The sequence below is a fragment of the Neovison vison genome, chromosome X (assembly GCF_020171115.1).
Source record: "Neovison vison isolate M4711 chromosome X, ASM_NN_V1, whole genome shotgun sequence".
NCBI classification, from domain to species: Eukaryota; Metazoa; Chordata; class Mammalia; order Carnivora; family Mustelidae; genus Neogale; species Neogale vison.
Window position 1 is genome coordinate 111,864,197 of NC_058105.1, and position 23,319 is coordinate 111,887,515.

The following is a 23,319-nucleotide window of genomic DNA, read 5'->3' on the forward strand; positions in this document are numbered from 1 at the left end:
GAAATATGGCCGTCAAGAAACTCCTTCAGCAGGAAAACAGAAGGAGCAAGGCGGAGACTTGATCAAAAGTAGCGACATCCCCTTATCCAACGGACTGCAGACCGGTTTGCGTGGGGCACTGTGTTCCTATTCCTTTACATTTTTTTCTACTTTCTAATTTTTGTTTCAGTGAGCAATCACATTTATAACCAGAAAAATAAATAAAATCTGCAAAGCCAAGAAAGCTGTCTCACACAGTTTAGAAGTCTTTTCATTAAGACAATTTGAAATTGTCAGTTTAAAAAAAAAAAACTTTCAATTGCTTGGAAAATTGTAGCTATCCCAAATGACTCATCCCCACCGTGCGGTTCACGTACTTTTAGGGAAAATGGGCTCCATACCAGGTGCTCAGAGCATTATGGGAAGACCCATGTAAAGCCACATTATTTACTTACCAACTCTGAACCAACCCCACCGAAGGGCGGTTAAGCAAGTTATCCGGCAGAAGATTAACTTCTCTCATTGTGTTGGCCAGTCTTACGGGAAGCTCCTTCCGTAGAAACATATATGAAGTTTTCTCACAAGCATTATCTCTCCCTATTAAGAGACAATAAATGTTTCATGATTTTATAATCTAACAGATGTAATAATAAAGTGCTCTCGGGGGCGCCTGGGTGGCTCAGTGGGTTGGGCCGCTGCCTTCGGCTCAGGTCATGGTCTCGGGGTCCTGGGATCGAGTCCCGCATCGGGCTCTCTGCTCGGCGGGGAGCCTGCTTCCTCCTCTCTCTCTGCCTGCCTCTCTGCCTACTTGTGATCTCTCTCTGTCAAATGAATAAATGAAATCTTTAAAAAAAAATAAAGTGCTCTCATGATAGCATGGTTACCAGTTAGGAGGGGAAAAAAAGGAACAATGCTGCAGTCTCTAGTTAAATTTTTATCCTCTGAAATTGCAAGTTTAAGAAAATAATTTAATTAGAATAGAAAAAAGAACATTTTTTTTCCTAAGAGGCAACCTTGAGAGCAGTTTTTTTTTCTTAACACAAATATATTTCTAGTGTTGCCGGTGGTGATATAAAAATGACCTGGAATATAATCTGAATTTGTTTTCAAATAAACACTGTGGGGAAACTACCAAGTACAAAAGTAGGAGAACATGCAAATCCACTCCTGTTCACAGGGGTTTCCAGAAGGCAACAGACCCATTCATTCCACATATATTCACCTCCTGTGCATCAACTGTTTCCTAAGGCGTTCTTCAAATGTGTTTCTCCAGGAATCAGAGCTTTTGTCACTCTGGGAAGCAGCCACAGACCTGTTCTGATGGACTCAAGATGTGCCAGAGAAACCCATTTACAGGCGCACTCAGAAGCCGAGTGATCTACTCTGGCATGTCCAAAAAGGTAAGACCCAGTGTTGACCCTAAAGACAGAGGTCACGGAGTTGACTGGTTGCCCTGAGCTGCTTGGGTCTAAAACTTCTGTAAGTAGGACAGAGGGAGAGAAGAAGGACATAGCCACCTGAAGGAGGAAACCCGAGCCCCTTCCCAGCTGCTTTGACCAGAGTAGCATGACCTCAGAGTCCTGCTGTAAACCTGATCATGGCTGGGGGATGGGCGACATGAGAGGAAAGACATGGGCTTTGGGGACAGAAATGTGCTTCAGCCCCAACTCCTCCAATCTGGGGGTAAGAAACCTTTGGTAAGCTTAACTGCTCTAAATTGCAGCTGCCTTAACCTAAAGAAAGGGGATGAAATTTCAATTTTTGTAAAAACTAAGTGGGATAACATGTACGGAGCCTGGCACGAAGCAGGCAGTCAATAAGCATCTGCCCTTCTTCCGTCCTCTGTGACACCTATGGGTCTACCCCAACTCCCTCACACTCCACAGGCCTTCCTGATGCTCTGTGCTGCCAGGAGGCTGTTTGGAGATGGGCAACCTTGGGGCCAGGCCCCGAGACAAACAAGCAAGGCTCAGGGAACACTTTCTCCTCCAAACTCTCCTCAGTCTTCCAAATGTGATATAGGCCGCAAACCAGAGATCCAGAAGTAAATCTAATTTGCCAACACTTGCAGCCAAGTTCTGGTTTATTCCTTTCCTCTCCCCCACTGAATAAGACTAGAAATAAAAGAACCCACTCGTGAAAGTCATCTGCAGAACCTTTCTTTCCCCCACTGACTCCTGATCCCTCCATTAAAAAAAAAAAAAAAAGCTAGAGGGGTGCCTGGGTCTCAGGGGGTTAAGCATCTGCCTTTGGCTCAGGTCATGATCTTGGAGTCCTCGGATCAAGCCCGACTTCAGGCTCTCTGCTCAGCAGGGAGCCTGCTTCCCTCTCCGTCTGCCTGCTGCTCTGCCTACTTGTGATATCTCTCTGTCAAATAGATAAATAAAATCCTAAAAAAAAAAAAAGCTAGAATAAAAGATCAGTCTTCAACAATCTAGCCGTTACTTCCCTCATTCTAGATGAATATACTTAAGGCCTTCAGGGAATCTTTAACTCATCAAAGATTCTGTTCTCCACTTTTCCCCTGAATGAGGAGGAAGGGGTATGATATCCCAGCAATGACCTTCCATCATCTATTCTGAACACATTTATTTGGCTTCAGATGATTAACATTTAAAAGGACTCTGGCTACTTTGCTTTAGATAATATGTATTATTCCTAAAACGTTCTGTATGATTCCCAGAGACGTATCATCTTAAGTGCACTAAAAGTGCTGACACTTAAACCGCACTGAATCGTAGCACAAAAGGGAGGACCTGTTATTATCTAAAGTAAAATGTACATCTAACTGTTCACATACCGGGACAAACGCTTCGCATCCTGGTTAAATAGAAAGGGCCCCTTGCTTTCCAAGCACAGAAGTATCCCCCACCGTTCCCCTTGCAGGAGAAGGAAGTGAGGGGATGCGGGAAGAAAGGAAGGGGCCCGTGGGGGTTGGACTGGAACCGCGAGTAGCGGTACAAACTCAGGAGTTGAAAAAAATGGAGTTTTTCGGACATTAAAGTTTACACATTTCAACTGCCATATCCACAGGGTATTAGGAGCAGCAAACTGGAAGCCCAGTGTCCGGGGGAAGGGAGGACGGGAAGAAGTAGGAGCTGTGGCATGGGGCCATCAGGGCATGTCCGTGGTAGAAATGCACGGGGTTTGCGGGTTTCAGAATGTCAAGGTTTTCCAACTTTCGGAAGGTAAAGTAAGTACGTACATCTACTGTCTATTACACAGACATGACAGAGCAGTGGTGAAATCCGGGAACATTTATAGCGAGCAGAAAAGAGACCACAGCCTGAAGTAAGTTCGGGTCATATTTTGCCACCAAAGGTATGAAAAAAAAACCACTGCAAGTTTTAGAGCTTCGTGAACTTCAGAATTCAGATAAAAGATGGGAGACCTCCAGACCAATATTATTAGCCCAAGATCACGTGCCAGAGTTAGACTTGGGTTTAGAATCCGGACTTGAACCTCCCAAGCGTCATGGACACAGAAAGTGTCCTTACACTTGTAAGCCGCGGTGTAACCCTCTGCAGGACGCGTGCCTACCTCGCGGAGGCGTGGTAAGGCTTAGAAAGCACTTCAGAGTTAACACCGACTACTTCTTAAAATTTAGAAGAGGGAGCTCATTAAAGAGGCAGCACTAATGATCTCAAATGATGATAAAGCAGAAGAGCCGGAGGCCGTGGGGCACCAGATCCAAGAACCTGACGCTTGCTGGGCCCCAGAGCTCTGGTACATTCTGGTTGAGTGCGGTTGCCTCTGCTCCTTTGAGGATTCCACATAATTAAAAAGGGATTAAAAAGGATTAAAGTACGTTGTGTCCCTATCATCCACTTTTATTTATTTTTAAAATAAAAGGCCTCGATGCATACACTGGTCACCTCTGCACTAACTAGAAAATTCAACGACTAGGGATGGTCTAAGCTCACCAAATACCAGGAGGCATTGATGTTGGCCATCTCGGATTATCGGCTTGTTAGGAACGAGCTGACAAAGAACCTTGTTTTGTCTCTGGATCCCTCATGGCACCGATGAGAGTACCCGACCTATGGTAGTTTCTCAGTGATTTACTGGGAAGATAGAGAACGCTTCCAGAAGTTTTTTTTAAAAAGAGTATCTGAAAAATCTCAGGTTTTGCCTCCTACATTCTCACTTAGCTTAGAGCTGAATTCGTTGTACTCAGATACCTTAATTACACCTCAGTTTAAACAAGGGGGTAAGCCTTTTTAAGTTAATTAGTGAACCTAAAAATAAATATGAAAGATCCAACTTTTTTTAACCTTTCTGTGGTTTTCATGGAAATTGAAGTATTTTATCCTATGTACTAATGCTGGATACTCAGTTTAAATGAAAGGGTTCCAACAATCTTTTTTGGGGTTTTGTTTACTCAACTTAAAAAAAAAAAAGCCTTTTGGTTTTAATTGAACGTCCTCTAAAAGGCTTCAGGTTTTATAAGTCTTCTGGCAGACTGAGTATTTTCCAGTGATTCTTTCCAGTTATTCAGCTTCATTTTTTCCCCACTGACTTGGCTTCTCTACATTCCTCAATTTTAATTTTCTATTTTTATTCTGCATTTCTCTGTATGCTTCACCTTATTCAGTTTTACCAGTTACATTTTTCCCCAGCATCAGCTCAGAGGATGATGAAGGAGGGGGTGAAGGGCAGGGAACATTTTGACTAGGTGAATGCAAAGAAGTCACTGGTTTAACGACATTCGTTCGGATTTCTTCAGGTTTTCATGCTCATTTGATGACCCTTCAATTCTCTTCTGTTCTCTGTTTTTCTTTACTTTTTTTTTTTTTTAAGATGTATTTCTTTATCTCAGTGGGGGCAGAGCGAGAGGTACTGAAACTCTGAAGCTGACTCCATGCCCGGCACAGAGTCAGACACAAGGCTCGATTCTAGAACCCTGGGATCATGACCTGAGCCGAAACCAAGAGTCAGACACTCAACTGACTGTGCCACCCAGGCGCCCCATTCTGTCCTCTGTTTCTCATACTTTGCCCTTTCACTGAGAAGCCGGAGACAATTACTACATTTGCAAAAGGTATGATCTGCTTTGAGTAGAGAAGTTCCAAATGACTTTCCATTCACCCAGACATAGGATGAGTAGACAGAGAAACACAAACGACTTTCAAGCAAGTGCAGGGAGCCGTCTCAGTGACAGTTATGGTCAGAAAGGAACGTCTGACCAGCCTTCTGAGAGCAAGAGTTCAGACTAACTCTTTATACCTGGTTTCCCTAGTGGCTTGTATGTCTGGTATATTTTTAATCCTCTTTCTGATTCCTTTACAGGATGCAGAATATTTCTGCAGTTGATCAAATGACCTGATACTGTATTTTAAAATTAAAGCAGAGGATTGAGTACATGACCCCCAAAATGGAGAGTCCCCTGTCTGGATGACTCGAGGGCTCTCTCTGTCCATGTTTTTCAGTTTTAACACTTGGTGGAGGATGGTTTGGAAGAGGCAGTAAGGGAACCAGGGAGTGAAAAAGGAGAGCAAGTAAAGAAAAAAACTTACAGCAAGACCTCAAAGACCAACAGAATGCTCAGCTCATTCTAGTTATGCTGGGTTTTTTCCCCTAAATACTGCCAACTAAATATTTGCATCTGCAATGTATTTTGACTATTAACCATGCCAAAACGGGTAAAATATAAGTGAGAAAATACTTTAGGGACAACTCTGACTTTTCTCCAGTTACATCTTTTATAAGATTGCGATCTTTTGAAAACACTGGATTTTAGGATCCTAGGTAATTAATTTTTGGACTTAACCAGGGCTAAGCAAAGATTAATTGAATTGTCTTTCAAAAGAAGAGCTTTGCATACTTTAAAAATGTTTACTCTGTGTCTACAAATACTACTTCACTGCTTGAGAAGTTTCAGTTTTCCTTTATTAGGAAAAATTTATTCCTGAATATAAATAGAGATCAACAGAGGTAACCTGGGGTTCTACCAAACTTGAGGCTGCCTCCACTCTAGGCCAGACGGTTTTGGTTATTATTTCTAACGGTGAGCCAGAAACTTCAGAACCAAAGAGCCAAAGACCGCAGATTTCACACACACTTCATCCCCTATCAAATTCAATGCCCCAACAACATCCAGACCTCACACTACTTCTTTCAATCCAATGTCTATTTTGTTAACATAACCGACACTGTGGGTTAGAAATTCAGACAGGACACAGGAAGGATGGCTTTGTCTGGGACCTCACCTGGAAAACACTAAGGCTAGGCCTGGAGGGGGGTGGGCAGTGACTAGACAGTCTGGAACTGGAAGCTTCAGAAGGCTTCTCATTCACAAGCCTGAACCTCAGGCCAATCACCTGCCAGCCAGGCTCGCCTACCAGAGCACTCACTGGTGGCCTCTCCATGGGCTTCCGCACAGCATGGCCGCCTTGGGTTAGCCAGACTCTTGCCGGGGTTCGGTAAACAAGGTGACTCTGCATGGCCTTTTACGACTCAGGCTCAGTAAGTCACGCAGCTAGTCACAAAAGCCTGTCCAGACTCCAGGGGACAGACTCCCCCTCCTCTTGAGCAAGGGCTGGCAAGGGCACATGGTAGAAAAGCATCATCGTGGCCAACTTTACAAAGTGCGACCTGCCCTAAGATGTTTGTGAGGAGGTGGAGATGATTTATTTCTCGAGTTACATTTTAAAGCACCCTTTCATTGCATGAACTTGTTTCTTCTGGGGTCATGTCGGGGGGGCATTTATTTATCTTAGTCTCTCTTCCTCACCATGGGATTCCCTCAGACATCTGGTGGTCTACACTTGTTCAGTAACGCTTCAGTGAAGCAGCCTTCAAAGACCAACTGAGTGAGGACCCCAAATATCCGGTTACTTAGGGCTTTTTGGTGGGGTCCCAACACCGCAGCAGGATCCCTAATCCTCCTTGAGTAGTTCACTTAGTGTCAGTAGAGAAGAGCCTCCTTTTGCCCTTTACCCGACCTACAGATAACTGCCTGTCTACTCATGTTCCTATGACCAGCGTGCAGGGTAACCCTATGGTTTGCAGACTTCTGGGGCATTCTGTGGTTTTCAGCCAGCCAGCCGTACCTGTCACCCCCCACCTCTATCTGTGGGACCTTCCTGGGGCAGAAGCCCCTCCTGGGCTCTGCTGCATCTAGCTCAGCAGCCTGCTCGGCCACAGTACCTTTGGAGTATGTTCTAGACCTGAGCTGTCCAATACTGAAGGCAAGAGCCATGAGGGGAGATTTGAATATTCAGATATCAATGAGAAATTCCCCAAGTGTGCTAAGCGTATCATGGTGATAAGCAGCCATCAGCAGGATACTCTTACGCTCAGGATACGCATACTTACTATCTAGGCTTCGTGGTGACACCTACAGCTTATTCTCCAGTGGTTCAGCCAGAAAAGCGCATGTAGAGAAAGGGGGAGGAAAGGAGACAGGAAGAGGGATGGATGGGGAGGGGAGAGATAAAAAGCAAATATGGCAAAGTAACTGCTGGATTTAGGTGCCAGACGTGGGTGTTGACTTTCTTATTCTTACAACTTTTCTTAAGGTCTAAAATTTTTTCAAATAAAGATATGGGAGGGACACTGTAAACAACCTAAATCTCATGACCCTGAGATCATGATCGAAGCCAAAACCAAGAGTCAGACGCTCAATGGACTGAGTCACCCAGGGGCCCCTTAAAAGTAGTCTTTTTTTTTTTTTTTTAAAAAAAGGTCTTCCAATAACTAGAGCCATTTGATTTTTCTACAAAGAATATCAAAATCTCATACAGAATGTGCCACCATATGTAGTGGAGGTGGGAAGCTCATGGTCATGTAATGACTTCTGCTGTTCTTTTTAAGGATTTTATTTATTCATTCAACAGAAGAAGAGAGGGCATCTGTGTGGTTCAGTCAGCTAAGAAGCATCTGCCTTCAGCTCAGGTCATGATCCCGGGGCTCCTGGGATCAAGCCGTGCATCAGGCTCCCTGCTCAGCGGATAGTCTGTTTCTCCCTCTCCCTCTATTGCTCGCCCTGTTTGGACTCTCTCTCTCTCAGTCAAATAAATAAATAAAATCTTAAAAAAAAGAACAACAACAACAACAAGAGAGAGTGAGCGCGCACCCACAAGAGCACAAACAGGGCGGGGAAGGGGGTGGTAGAGAGGGAGAAGCAGGATCCCAGGGACGTCAGGCTCCATCCCAGGACCCTGAGATCATGACCTAAGCTGAAGGCAGACGCTTCTTAGCTGACTGAACCACACAGGTGCCCTGATTTTTGTTGTTCTTGTAGGAAAAAGGGATACAGGGTGATCATGATGGGGTTCTTAATTAAGGCAGGTGAGGGTTACTGGACCCTCCCCGCGGGGCCTCTACCTCTGTACTGAGGGAAAGTGAGTAACATCCACTGGTGCCCTGATCTTCTCTCTTTAGAATCCCATTTACTCTTTGAAGGTAGGTATGTGTCCATGAAGAGATTAGTGAGAAACCTGCCCTTCTGCATGCCAGGTGTGAACAGATTTCACTGTGAGGCCACAGTCTGTGTCCTCTACCTGGGCAACCCCTCGGCTCGCCCCCCACCCACTGAGTTCTATGTCCTGTGGGTCCCAGAACGCCTCAGACACTGCAGAGTCTACCAGCACAATATGCAACACACCGTAGGTATTTAATACAGATTTCCTGATTAGAACTGAAAATCAAAATACTAAGTTTCCATATAAACTTACTGTGCAAATACAATTCAGGGATGCAAGGTTGTGTTTGCTGGTAATGGTAAATTCCTCTTATAGATAGCAGGCTCTGTTCTGTATGTTTGGTCAAAGGTATCAAAGCCTTCAAGTTAAGGGAGGAGGAGCCAAAGGTAGGAAGGAAGGTGGTAACAAAGTGGTAGTAGTACTGTCAGTGTAGTCTGTCAGGCCAGAGAGTCGGGGTGGGGGGGGGGGGAGGCATGGATGTGTTCAGAACTGATTATCACAAACACAGCTTCGACCTGCTAGAGCATGTGAGTGACAACTGTAGCCAAAGCCAGCACAGAGACTCCTATCAGCCCAATTCCAGAAGGGGCTTTAGGATCTAGTCCTAACAGTGCACTGTAAGTTACAGGATGCCTTGTTGTCTCGGAAGCAGGAACATTTAAGTAAAGGTCACCGTGTACTCATTTTCGAGGTGAACCAGAGCAAAATGTTAAGCTGACCAATACAGCGAATGAACAGGATCTGACCGAAGCCAGGAGTACTCAAAAGCACAAATGAACTGAAAGTGCTATGTTTCTTGGAAAATGATCAGTTTTTAGAGCTGGGACCTTCAGCCAACAAACTTTAAGGTAATTAACATTCAAGGTTAAGAGCTCCCTATGCAGCTTTTATTCTTAGCAGGAAGCTGACTTCATCCAGGAAATGCTGTGTCACTGACTTCCCATAATAAAAGCAGAGCCAACATCAACCGAGCACTGACCATGTGCCACACACTGTGCTACACGTTCTCCATCTCACCGGGACGGCAAGCCTGGGATTAGACACTATTCGTTTCTATTCTGTAGCTAAAGACACTGCAATGTAGCGGGATTGAGGGATTTGCCCGCATGTGCTACTGTGGGGTGGGGGGGGCACCAGAAATTAAGATTGGAGTACAAGTCCACACAGACTGCTGCTCGTATTCCCAGAGACGATAAGCAGGGTAAATAAGGGGGGAGGGTGGCCCTCAGAATAAGAACCGTTTCAGTGCAAGTAAATGAAGCAGGTACCAGCCTGAGAGTTTGGTAAGACTAGAGGAGCGGTAGAGTACGCGACTTCCGGATCGTCTAGCAGAACAAATTTAGACAAAACCTTCGCATTACTAACAGAGACTATGCTCGCTGGAACGAAGTGCACTGGGGTAGTGGTATATTATGTTAAACGAAATGGTATACTATGTTGAACTGAAAAAAGCACAGGCTTTTAAGCTCCATCCCCCTGAGGGGCACCTGGGTGGCCCAGTCAGTTCTGTGCCTGACTCTTGATTTTGGCTCACGTGGTGATCTCAGGCTGTGAGATCGAGCCCCATGTCCAGCCCCATGCTAGGTGTGGAGTCTGCTAGAGATTTCTCTTTCTCCCTGTCCCTCTTCCCCTTCGGCTCCCCCTCCCTTTCTAAAGAAAAAGAAAGAAAGAAAGAAAAACTCCATCTACTTGAATTTTAAGTGTGGTCTTGCCCCTAACTTTGCTTAGGCAGGATATTTAAATTATCAAAGCTTCGGCATCTCCATCCAGGAAATGCAAGTTTCTGCTGCACCTGGATGTGGGGAGAATTACAGCCACATCTGCTGCTGTTGTGCTTGGCAGGGAATGGTACACAAATGTAAGTTCCCTTTGCCTCCTAGAGAGAATAATTTCTGGGTTACCCTGGAAAAGGTGGCGAAGGTGTCAAGTCAACAACCAGCCAGTGATTCAGATAGGCTCTTCCTTGCCTGGGACTTTGACTTTGCCACATACAAAATCGGGGAGGTTGGAGAGATGATCTCTAAGCTCAAGCTCCCACTGGGTGAACGTGAGAGGGTTAGATTTTGGTTTGTATCTCTGTATAGTTATTTATCCTACACCAACCTTGCCTAATGTCAATTCTGGAACAAGTCAGGAGAGAGCACTGCTACAAGTAGGCAGCCAAGGGAAGAAGCCAAAAATCAAGAAAAATAGTACACACTTTTCTCTATGTTCTTCTAATTGTGTTCTCCACCCAGAAAGCCTCCAAGGGCACTTTGGATGCAGGACAAGAGGGTAAACGTCACACATTCCCAGAAACCACCCCTATTACACAAACCTTCAAGGGAGAGGGAGAGACAGCAGGAAAGCATGCCACAAAGCCACAGGGTTCATAAATTTTGGCTAGTACATATAAATCTATGTATTTCTCCCTGCTTCTCATTTATCCATAAGTTTCCCAAAGGTAGTGACTATGCCTTGACAATTTCCCAAAGCTTCTCAATTTCCACTTCACCCCAAATCCAGGTGTATAAGTAATCCTGATGGACTCCTAAATTACTTAAGGGTCAACCTTTAGCATCTCACACACGCCCTTCCCTGGTTCACAGCCCTTAGGCTTAGGTAGAGTCTACTGGACCTAATGCAGTCGTTCTTAACACATGACAATCACCTGGGTACCTCCAGCGTACCAACACTGCAGCAGCCCCTGCCTCCAGAGACTGATTTAATGGGCCTCAATGGGGGCAGGTGTCACTAGTTTTAGGCATGCGTATGTGCATGAGTGTGCATGGTGTGTGCACGGTGAGTGTGCACGCATGTGCGCATACACATGTGCATACAGACACACACACACACACCACCACCACATGCCACTCTAGATTATTCTCACCAGCAGCAGGACTAAAGACCACTGACTAATGTGATTCACAAAAAATCCAACCAACAAAAACAAATCAAAACCTCCTTAGGCGAGGCGCCTGGGTGGCTCAGTGGGTTAAAGCCTCTGCCTTTGGCTCAGGTCGTGACCCCAGGGTCCTGGGATCGAGCCCCACCTCGGACTCTCTGTTCCACAGGGAGCCTGCTTCGGCCTCTCTCTCTCTCTGCCTGCCTCTCTCTGCCTACTTGTGATCTGTCAAATAAATAAAATCTTAAAAAACAAAAACAAACAAAAAACCTCCTTAGGCTCCGACAGGGGATATTTACCCATCTATTTTTAATCTCTATTTTCATGTTTGAGATTTGTTTCAGCCTCTTAGGAAACTGACCAAGAACGTCCTCAAAGTCTTAAGAGACTTCTCGGCGTTACCAACTCTCCTGTTTCTCCTTTTCTAGATGATCCTACATGGGAAAGATCAAGACTGCTGAACACATTCACGAAGGAAGCGGCTGCCCTTCAGGATGCCGTGACCCTTGACAAACGGCGACAGGGCACTTGGCGCTCCTTCCCCTGGGGTGTGTTTTGTTCCCACACTGCACCCGATCCTTGGCTACTTCCTCACTACAGAGGGGTGGTTAGATGAGCATGTCCTGGGTCCCTGGCTCTACTGTACATGTGGGTACTTTTCTTGCCTGCCCTGAACCTCAGTTTCCCCATTTGTAACACACACACTGGTGTGAGAAGTCTACGATACTGTATTTTACACCAGTGTTGGTAAGTACTCCGAAAATGCTAGTTGAATCTACTCGTTGTTTTTCAGTTTCCAAAGAGTCCATTTTCATTTCCTCCTTGAACAGCTACTGAAGCCAAGCCGAGGTTACAGAAGCAGGAATAGTAGAATGTAGGCCTGAGAGGCCATGGCAGAGAATCTGGGAAAAAGGCTAACCAAAGAAGTGGTCTTCCTCTATACAAAAGGCCGTTTCTAGAGATAGGGACACTCACCGTGATCAGGTAGCTGAAGGGATTATCAGAAAGAAAGTGCCCACTTGAGCTCATTACCTGACCAGTATAGGAAGAACACAATGCTGATTACCATTTGCTTTCTATTTAACATGGGAAGCAGAGGAATTAGCCAAATTTATACATGGAATTTCTGCTACCAAGTTTAAGGAAACATTGTACTTCACTAGAACAGAGCCAAGGAGAGGTTCAGATAAAACCTGGAGTATGCTCTGGTCTGTGAAAACCTAACAATTTGTTGGGAAAAGATAGGTATGTTACCAATCTCAAAGGACCCTACTGTTTTCTGGCCAAGGAGACACTGGGGAATATTTAACTTTCTGCTCCAGGAAATTATAAAATTACTTAGTAATTTATTCCCAACAGTGAAACTATTACATACTGACCTCCATGCCCTAGTAAGAAAGCAAGCTTGACTGGTACAACTCCAATGATCCAGTGGAATCACATACCAAGTCTCAGAATGAAAATAAAATCACGACAGCTTGCGTGATGCTTCAGGAAATAATCTACAATTTGGTTAGAGCCCCAACTATTCAATGAGAGGGAGTAGAAATATAGACCTTTGTAAATGTCATAGTTTACTGTGATTTTTGTGCCATTCGTTATGGCGGAAAGTATCATCTCTGTGAAGATGAGACACTGACCAGGACTAGGTTTCTCCTTGAGGGATATGAAGGATACCACCGGGGTCTCCACCAAACCCAGCTCTGTCCCCAGGGGAAGTATGGAGGTAAACTGACTGGCCCACCCCCACAGACGTGCAATGGGCTAGCTGAATGCTTCCGGGTTAGTTTCTATGAACGCCAGGCAAGCCACCCATAGTGCCCTTAGCACACTTTCCTGTAAGTTCACTCATTTACCAAGAATAGGTGGGCAAGAACAGCTAGAATTTCTAAAAATTTATGGTAGTAAATAAGGAACTACTGTCACCAAATTTCAAGACGAATTACAAGGCAAAAGTTAACATATATTTAGTGAAAATCACTAAAGTTGTCTCACTGACTAGAATCCGCAAATAGAAACTACTCTGTGAACTTAGCATGTGATAAAACAGAAACAACAAAGAAAGATTTGAGGTCTTAATAACTGTTGCTATGCAACTAGACAACAGAACAGAGCAAAAGTGAGTTAGCTACGAGAGTCCCATCAGAAAGGGCAAGGAATTCCAGAGGGGTTTAGGAACAACCTGCAAAATGCTACAGGTGCTAAATCTGACCATGATAAAAGCACGGTAAATGACCGAGTACATAAAAACTCGGACTGTGCTCTAAATAAGAAGGAAACCAACATTCAGCATGAACATACATAAATAAATGGACAAAAACTCCAAGGCTACCACAAAAAAAATGGATGGAAGAATTAATGGTGATATTCTTTCCAAATGCCTTTAATTGTATACTTGGATAATTCCTTTACCAAAAAAGGGGACCCAGATGCAAACAATATTTTGCACAGCACAACAGGTTACTATGCCAAAGAGATACAGGGAATTCATGCCAATGATTGAAACTCCAGATTCTAGTTAGTAAATGGTCAACGACAATTTACACACAAAATGCATAGCATAAACCGACACAGGAAAAAAGGGAAAATGTTTAGCTTCTGTGTTACCCACTATACAATCAAAATCATGAAACCTCACTGTGGCAGGGCTGTGGAGAAACCAGTACACTTCATGAACTTTGCCCTCCACATGGTAATTCCACTCAGGGGCACATACCCTATAGGGAAACCACCAATAACCTGAAAAAGGCTTACCTAACTCCAAGCTATGCTCCAGACAGTCAAGATTCACTCTCACTAGCAAATGGGAGAAACAGATATTCAAGCCACAGACAGTATGTAATAAACAGGCATGTTCCGACAAAAGTTTCTTTACTAAACAGGTGTCACCAAAACCCACAGAGCAAGCAACACAGAGCGGATACCTAACGTAAACTATGGACTCTGGGTAATGATGCTGAGCCAGTGTTGGCTCACGGACTGTTAACACACTGGTGCACGATGCTGGTGGTAAGGAAGGCTGTATGTGGGCAGGGGCTGTATGTGGGAGCTAGCTCCCTGTACTTCCTGCTCAGTTTTGTGGTGAACCTATAACTATTCAAAATAAAGTCTACCAATTAACAAACAGAACAAAACAGGGGCTGGCTCTCGGGCTATAGATTTGGACTACCTATCTTCCACTATGGTATTCCTAAAACAAAAGTATGTGCCCAACTCTGACTTCAGTTTATCATGGAAGTCAAGTGCTTAAATGCCCATGTGACAGAAAGGAAAAGGAAAAGCAAAAGCAGTGATATTTTCTGATTCCATCCAGTAAGAAATCCAAGGTTTCTCAAATCGTGCCAAGAGCCTAGCGAATTTCCTAAGCTCAGGTGGGAGGACACCACCCATCGGGAGGTCAGCAAGTGTGGCCAAGTCTCCCCCTCTTCAAGACTACAGACTCCCCGGGGCGCCTGGGTGGCTCAGTGGGTTAAAGCCTCTGCCTTCAGCTCAGGTCATGATCCCAGGGTTCTGGGATCGAGCCCCATATTGGGCTCTCTGCTCAGCAGGGAGCCTGCTTCCTCCTCTCTCTCTCTGCCTGCCTCTCTGCCTACTTGTGATCTCTTTCCATCAAATGAATAAAAAAAAAATTTTTTTTAAATCTTTAAAAAAAAAGACGACAGACTCCCACACAAAACTGCAAGATAGGCAAGCCAGAGCCACAGTTGAAGCACCCTGAGCCTGATGAGCCAGATTACGTTGAAATCCAACCCTATCTGATCATGAAGGCCCCAAAGGGCCAATTCTGACTTTAAGCTTAAATACTGATCAAGATGCATGAAGTCAAGTTAGACATCTTTACCCTAACTGAAATCACTCTCTGGCCCTTTAATTCTCAATAGTAGGCTTCTGTCTCCCAACAGGTTAGTCTAATTCTTGCCGACTCCTCCCAGCAGAAAAACCCTCCTGCTTAGAGAAATGGTGTATCGTGTAAATATCTGTTAAGGTACAAAGTAAACATACTAGGGAACAAAATGCAATTGTTTTTCCTCTTTCCTAACATGATAATTCAAAAAAAAAAATCTTTTCATCTCCTCTGGAAACAGAATCACTCTTCTCCCCAGCGGTAATCAGGGTTGACGGAGAAAAATGACCTTAAAAACCAAGACTTTTCGAAGAGCAGTCATTTGAAACCAAAGTCAACTTTTCAGTGGGCATTTCTATCTTAAAATACTTTCTAAAGGAAAATAGAAGGCGGCTGGGCCCTTAAACCTCAAGAACAGTAAAAATAAGGAAACTGTTGCCTTCTTCTTTTTTTTTTTTTAAAGATTTTATTTATTTATTTGAGAGAGAGACAGTGAGAGAGAGCATGAGCGAGGAGAAGGTCAGAGGGAGAAGCAGACTCCCCGTGGAGCTGGGAGCCCGATGCGGGACTCGATCCCAGGACTCCTTCTGATGGCTAAAGGCTCCTGGGTTCACAAGGAGTGCGATGGTGATAGGAATCTTTTCTGTGAAAAAAGGGCAGAGTTGTCAGACAACCTGCCTTCCGGTGGTTTAATCTGGGAGATGCTATATTTAAATGCACGGACATTATGGAAATTTAAACTTATATAACAACTAAGGTGTGTAGCGTTTAATGACCTTTACAGGGAGCCAGAAATCACCCGTCACGGAGCGCCCACTCTGCAGACAGCAAACAGCTGAAGAAGCTGGGAGAGGTTCCAAAGCAGGGGCGAGCGCTGCCCTCTGGGAAGAGACAATTTGGAATAAAACAAAATAAAGGGAGGGCGGCCGCAAACACCTTTAAAACCAGTGCAGCTGTGCAAAAGACAAGAGCAAAGGAACTGGGAAATAGAACAAATGGGAAGTGTGCAGGAAGGGAATCAAAGTGATGAGAGAAGGAATCAGAAGTGGCCAGAGACTGAAAGATAAAGAGCAGCTCCAAATGAAAATGCGAATCGTTTCCTATCAAGTCATTCAAGATTCAGCAGGTTCTGACTTTAATTTACATCTCAACAGTCCAAGTTCTCCTTCCCTTATACCAAGAGAAGTTTATATTCAACAGCTACTTAATGGAAAGACAGAACTCAGATTTTTGCAAATATAACAAGGAGCTACCATTTCTTTTCCTTTAACACCACAAACAATGACAATTTTATTTGCTCACCCATTCATGGTTGATAATTGTCTCTGTCTCTGGTCTATTGTTGGTAGTTTGACACACAAAAACAAATAGCTGAGTAAAGTCCTTGTCATTTCTTTAGGATTTCTTCCCTGTGTATTCATTTCCTTTCAAAACAATCCTGTGTTTTGGATTTGAGGAAGCCCATACACTTGAGCAGGATAAAGAGAAATAATCTGAGAAGAAATAAACTAAGAAATTTCAAGACAGAGCTTTTTACTTGTCTGTTTGCGCTGGCAGGATATAGCTCCCTTGAGACAAAGTTTATGAAGAGCCACCATTAGCATGAACTACCCTTTAATGAACAAAAATTAGTACAAAAATCCTGAGAGTGACAGGTTCACAAGGAAAAGACCATAAAAGTTATATTGAAAAATGAAGTAAATGTTTATTCTGAACATGGAAATGTGATACTTCTCTTACTCCTAGTAAGGAATTTCTATATACTATCTGAAGCCTCGGTCCAATAGAAAAATAATGTGGGACACATGTAATTTGAAACTGCCTAGCAGCCACATTAACTCAAGAAGAAACAGGTGAAAGTTTTGACATTTCATTGAATCTAACATATCCAAAATATTATCATGTCTACAAAGAATCAATATAAAAATAGATTTCTCATATTAAGTCCTTGAAAGCCACTGTGCACAACTCGATTCAAAACCCAAATTTCTCTCAGAAGTAACTGACCTATAATTAGATTTCATCAAATTTACAGTTAAGGGAGAGTCACATATCCAAACTGCTCTAAACACAGAAGTTTGCCAATCAATTGAATCAAGTATCAGCTTTAAACTTAAATCTAAATCAGTTCAGTTTTTCAGTCACACTAGCCACATTTCAAGGGCTAAAGAGGGTTAAGCGGCTAGTGGTGACCTTATTGGACAGAGAAGGCCTAAGATAATCACAGGAACCAAAAATTCAAACCTAATTGTTTTTAAAAAACTATAATGAAACAAAGCAAATGAGATATGGAATACAGTAGAAAAATAAAGGCATTAAAAACAGAAAGCAAGAGAGGGGCGCCTGGGTGGCTCAGTGGGTTAAGTCTTTGCCTTCAGCTCAGGTTGATCTCGGAGTCCTGAGATTGAGCCCCTTGTTGGGCTCTCTGCTTGGTGGGGAGCAGGCCCCCTGCCTCTATGCCTACTTGTGCTCTCTCTGTCAAATAAATAAATAAAAATCTTTAAAAAAAAATAGAAAGTAGGAGAAAATTATAGATGTCTATCACTATAGATAACTGATCTTTCATATCAACAAATACATTGTGTATTTGGTTAAACTTAGCCACACAAAAGAGAAAGTTTGATTCACAAAGCAAAACCCAACTTTACACTACATTTCAAGATGATAATTAAGGCAAAGTAATTCAGAAAGACTGAGGGGAAAAAAACACAAAAGAAAACAGCAATGTTCCACCAGAAAATCTAAACAAGACGAAAATAAAGATGTCAATCTCAATGTCAAGTAAGGTTGAATCCAGGCTAAAAAGCAATAATCCAGCAAGAGGGCAGCACTCTGTACTGCTAAAGGGTGCATCTCACAGTGAGGACATGACAGTTAAGAATGTTTCAGCAGCCAACAGGTATGAAGGAAATACCGTAACTTGTCAAATTCTGTAACTTGAGACGAAAACATCATCTTCTTTTTGCTGCCCAAGGAACAGTCACAGGAAATGACCATATATTGGGCTACAAAGTAAACATCTGCAAGTTAAAGAGAAAGTCATCCAGAAAACATTCTGGGATCACAATGCAACAAAACTGGACATAAAAAAAATTAAAATGCAGGATGTGCCTGCCCTGAAAATGTAAAAACTCCAACAACTCCTAGTTCACGGAAGAAATAAAGTCTGAAGATGCAGGAGAGCTGGCAGGAGCGAGGACCAGACACTGACAGGTCAGCGGCTAAAGCTGTGAGGGGGTAACTGTAGCCTTGCGGACTCAAAGAGCACAGAGAAAAGAAACCAAGTGTCCAACTCAGAAGGAAAAGAATAACAGAAAAGAATAACAAACGTGAGGAGATTGAGGAGGTCAGAAGGAATTAACAAAGTCAAAGTGGACACTGATGAACTAGAAAACAAAACTCATAAAGCGAATAAAGGAATCCAATCATAAACTGTCATATAATCTAATCAAGAAAGGGGAGGAGAGAACAAATACAAAAAAGAGGAAAAGCCACAGAGAAAATGAAGAGATTACTATCTCAGGTCTGCAAGCTGACTTAAAACCTCAATGACTAGAATAATTTTCTAAAGAAATACAACAAAATATACTCCAGAAGAAACAGAAAATGTATACAGCTCAATACCACAGAATACAGAAAGTTGTCAAACAGCAACAGTCCCCAAACACACTAGGTTTCAAAGGTACAGGGGGAGTCTACCAACTCTTTTTTGGTAAAGACTTTATTATTTATTTATTTATTTATAACTTGTAAGGGGGAGGAGAGGGAGGGAGAAAATCTTAAGCAGGTTCCATGCCCAGGGCCACAGCCTGAGGTGGGAATCGATCTCAGGACCCAGGGACTGTGACTTGAGCCAAAAGCAAGAATCTGACTGTCAACCAACTGAGCCACCCAGGCACCCCACTACCAAACCTCTAAAGAAGAGTATTTGAAAGATAAACTGGTGGTAATATAGAAAAAAAGAAGTCTTCTGAAACAAGCAATGGCACCTGACAAGAAAATCTGAGAGACCGCACATACGCACAAGATCTAAAGACAAACAGCATGTGGATATTCAGACAATGAACCCAAGCGTTCAACACCTGATTTCTTGCTAGTTCTTTAAGGGTCAAAAGTTTCCATAATAAAAAACCAAAATAGAAAATCATTTACTCAAGGAGAAAAAATTCTAACTAGGTAACACTTTTTACTTATGAGAAGTTTGCCGACAATTTGGTAAGAGCACAGGAAAACAGGCACTAGGGAGAGGATAAACAGGCAGCCTCTGGGGAAAGCAATCTGACAATGTTTATGAAAGTTTCAAATGTACACACCTCCGAGGTTCCTCCCACGTTCAGGAATATGTCCTGTATATACAGTCATACAGACACAGAATGAGGCACGTATGGGACAATTCATGCTAACACTGCTTGCCACGGCGAAGATGAGAAACAACCAACTAGCCATAAAGAGGGAGTTGGCTGATGAGTTATAGAACAGTCATATAAACAAACTCTCAGAAGCCCTAAACAAGGAAAAGGAAGTACTGTAGATAAAGATATAGAAATCTCCCTAAGGTATAAATTTTAAAAAGCAAGGTATGGACAGAACTATAACAAGCTGCCATTTATACAAAAAAAATGGGGAGGCTAGTGGACAAAAGTAGGAAGGTGACATTTCTATGTCCTTTGGCACTTTTGGAATTTGAAACCATGTAACTCCCATCTCAAACCAAAAAGAAAATCTCATAAAAAAAAAACACCCTTTAGAATGAACTCCTAATCCAGTAAGATTCACTTGCTACTCCTGCTACAACTGCTAACTGGGTGGAAGGCCTTACTTCAAGCAAAGATCGAGTTCAAGAAACTCTTATTATTTTAAAGGGCACAGTAAAATATGGCAAACATAGGAAAGGGCAACAGTACTCTAGAGCAGAAGATCATCTAATTAGTGGTTTTCAATGCTGGTTATGCTTAAGAACAACCTGGGAATCTTCTAAAAATACCAGTGCCCTGCACCCCACCCCCAGACCTGCACCCCACCCCCAGACCATCTACATAAGTTTGGGGGATGGGACCCAGGCATGAAAACCACGGATCTAAATGCTTTACAGCAGTGGTCTTCCACAAAGCCTGGGTTTGCCCACCCCCCCCCAGAGGACATGGGGCTGTCTGGGGAACTGGGTTGTCCCAGCTGGTGCCGTCTCGTAGGTACTGGCATCTAGTGGGTAGAGGCCAGTGATGCTTCCTTAGTAAACCTCCAACGGTGCTCAGGATACACCTCCAACCATGACCTGTCCCCAAATGTCAAGAGTGTTGAGAATGAGAAACCCTTCTTTAAAATAAAATCACTGCTTCTGAAGTAACCACCAGTTTTCATCCTCACTTAAACAGGAAGATAATCTTCTTATTTTACTAGTGTTGGATAGATTAGTATAATAAAGCTATTTCAGTGGCCATAGAAACTACAATTTATTTGTTAACATTCTTATAAAGAATGCTGAGACAACGAATTCCACGTACATGCTTTCTTTGGTCCCTGTCCAAAAATATGGTCAGTCAAAAATTTATGTCCTGTTTGTAAGACAGTGAGGGAGAAAATCTGAAAGGTCACCAAGTGGCAGCCTCGATAGAGGTCAATATGGTCCACATGTCCACTTTGTTTGAGCCTCAGGTCTTTTCAAATATACTGAATTGATGCAGCTCACCTGCCCCTTCTGAGCCAGCACATACCTTCTGCAGTCTGCCACGGTCCACACCTGGCTGGCTTCACGTGGTCATCTGCCGCTCCCCAGCTGGTCCTTTAAGCATTTGAGGTAGCCTTCATCTGCCATTTTCAACAACCATGAAGGTTGTTGTCTCACCTTAAAAATATCCCCACATCCATTCTAAATTCTCAAACTCCTACACTGTCTTCCACAAAAGAGCTATCAAGAGCTAGAAGAACTAAAAGAAAGGTAGAAGTCAAGATGTGTGACAACACTCTTCTTCTAGTTGTTGTCATTAAACACAGGCTGCCCACCACCTGTCTCTGGATATTACAAACTAGGCTTGTAGTTTCTAGCAAATTCCACTACAGTTATATATAGCTCTTCTCTGTGCTTCCTTATAAGGGAAAAAACTTCAATTATTAGGCTTCTTCCATTATCCTAGATTAGTATATCCCTCCACCTCTCCCAAAATAGGTCAGAAGCCTTTTATGGGAAATACCTATCAGGAGATTTGGTAATTTTTTTTTCAGAAGTTCATCCCTTTTCCTTTGAAACTACAATCACACAGTTCAGGAGTCATGTTTTAGAGATTACCTGATACAACCCACACGCTGTTTTTAATGAGGAAAATGAACCCCAGTGAAGTTCACTCAGCCAAGGCCACACTCTTGAGTTAGTGGCAGAGCAAAAATTAGAACACTTATTTCCAGATAGTGGTCCCATGGGTTTTCCATGATAACACTATCTCCCACTGTGGTTTTCCTACTCAAGTAACATTCTTGCCAAGACACCTATTAACATGGGTAGATACTAGCTTGCTGTAGACCTAAATCAACTGAAATTTCGCCAAGCTAGCAGAGCTATCATGTCAGTTTTGAGGGTGGAAGAAATTAGGAATTTCTGGATTCCTTTTGCTCCTTTTACTGTGAATTAACCTAACTTGGCTAGGTCATGAAGCTGATACCTTCAGAGTCTTCTCTAAACCATAAATTGGAGATGGAAAACATGCTATTTACAGCAACGGTGACATTTTCTTTCTAAACCCTGAAGTCAGGAGCTGCTTCAAACCTCTAAAATGTCAAAAGTGGGGGCACCTGGGTGGCTCAGTGGGTTAAGGCCTCTGCCTTCGGCTCAGGTCATGATCCCAGGGTCCTGGGATCAAGCCCCGAGCCCAGCATCCGGCCCAACATGTGACTCTGTCTAATAAATAAATAAAATCTTAAAAAAAATAAAAATAAAATAAAATGTCAAAAGCGACCAGAGATGGTTAACTACTGAAAAGCTTCCAGGAGTGCAGTTTCAGATGCAAAGATCAATATCTCATTGAATTCTGACTCTCCTCATCACTCCCCAGCAAAGCGGGTTCTTAAAATTTAATTTGGTCTCCACTGTAACCTAGTCCTCTCTTCCTATCCCCACTTCATCTGTATAGACAACATCACGTTTTGCATCTCTGATCTTCCTGGAGTGTCCTACCTCCTCTGAACTTTTAGTTTTTATTCCCAGCGGATACCGTCCCTTTACATTTACATAAAATTCATTACAGGAAGGGACTCCCATTATGTTCCCTTGGGAGCTTAGAACATCTCTGCTGCTCCATTCAAGGATGCTCAACTCCAGTGGGATACCTGGGTGCGCACTTGGCTTTCACTGTCAGGTGGTTCACAACCATCTCCCTCGCCTTCAGCAACTCTAAGTATTCGCTCGGTGGCTGAAAAGGCGCCGCTCTGGGGAAACAGGATCCCGTGAGCAGAAGGTGGTGGGATCTATTTCCATGTCAGCTAGGCCTCTCCGGGAAGGGGAGGGCCGGGTCTTCCGCGCTCCCACCTCAATCCGGGTCAGCTGCCCATCAGCCCACTGGACCGGGGAGAAGGTGGTGGGACACAAAAGGGGAGGCGAGACTAAAGGTGTTGGCCCCGAGACCGGGGGTGTATGAGACCCTGCTCTGACGCTAGGAACCCACGCGTTCTTTCCTCCCCAGCATCTAAGGCGTTTGTAGTCCAGGCCTCTAACTGCTTTAACATTACACGAAAAGGACAACAGTTCGAGTCCTTCCGCTCCAGGCACACGGGAGCACCTTAGGGCAAAAAAAGAACAAAATGCCACTGCGTAGTTTATTCGACCTTAAGGTGTTTCTAAACACAACAACAACAACAAAAGAATCTACAAATAAAAACATTAAAAAGCTACACTCACATTCCGCTACTAAGTTTTAAGGACGGTGAGGTCTGTGTCAAGAAGATTTGAAGCTACCGAAGCAGGTCTGGGGCGTGCCGCCCGGATGAGGGTCCTCCGACGCGGTTTCCGTGTTTCCAGGTAAAGCCCTGGCCGGTGTGCGGGTGCCAGGCCCTGCCCCCTCCGCTCCCCGAAATTCGAGTCCCCGGGAGAGTCCCCGGGCATCCTGGAGCCCCGCCTGCGGTTCCCACGGACTTTGCCCCGAGCTACGGAGACCCGCGGCGGCGGCGGCCCCGGAAGGCAGCGGCCCCGCGTCCCGGGG

The 23,319-nt window shown here is 43.8% G+C and overlaps 1 protein-coding gene across 1 annotated transcript in view; it reads right to left on the bottom strand.

Moving 5' to 3' along the window:
* The window catches only part of PDK3 (pyruvate dehydrogenase kinase 3), a 77,360-nt gene that overhangs the window by 53,753 nt on the left and 288 nt on the right, over nucleotides 1–23,319 (bottom strand). The window contains exon 2 of the mRNA XM_044235888.1: nucleotides 435–576. Coding sequence (XP_044091823.1) covers nucleotides 435–576 — 142 coding nt within the window. The remainder of the gene's footprint in view (nucleotides 1–434; nucleotides 577–23,319) is intronic.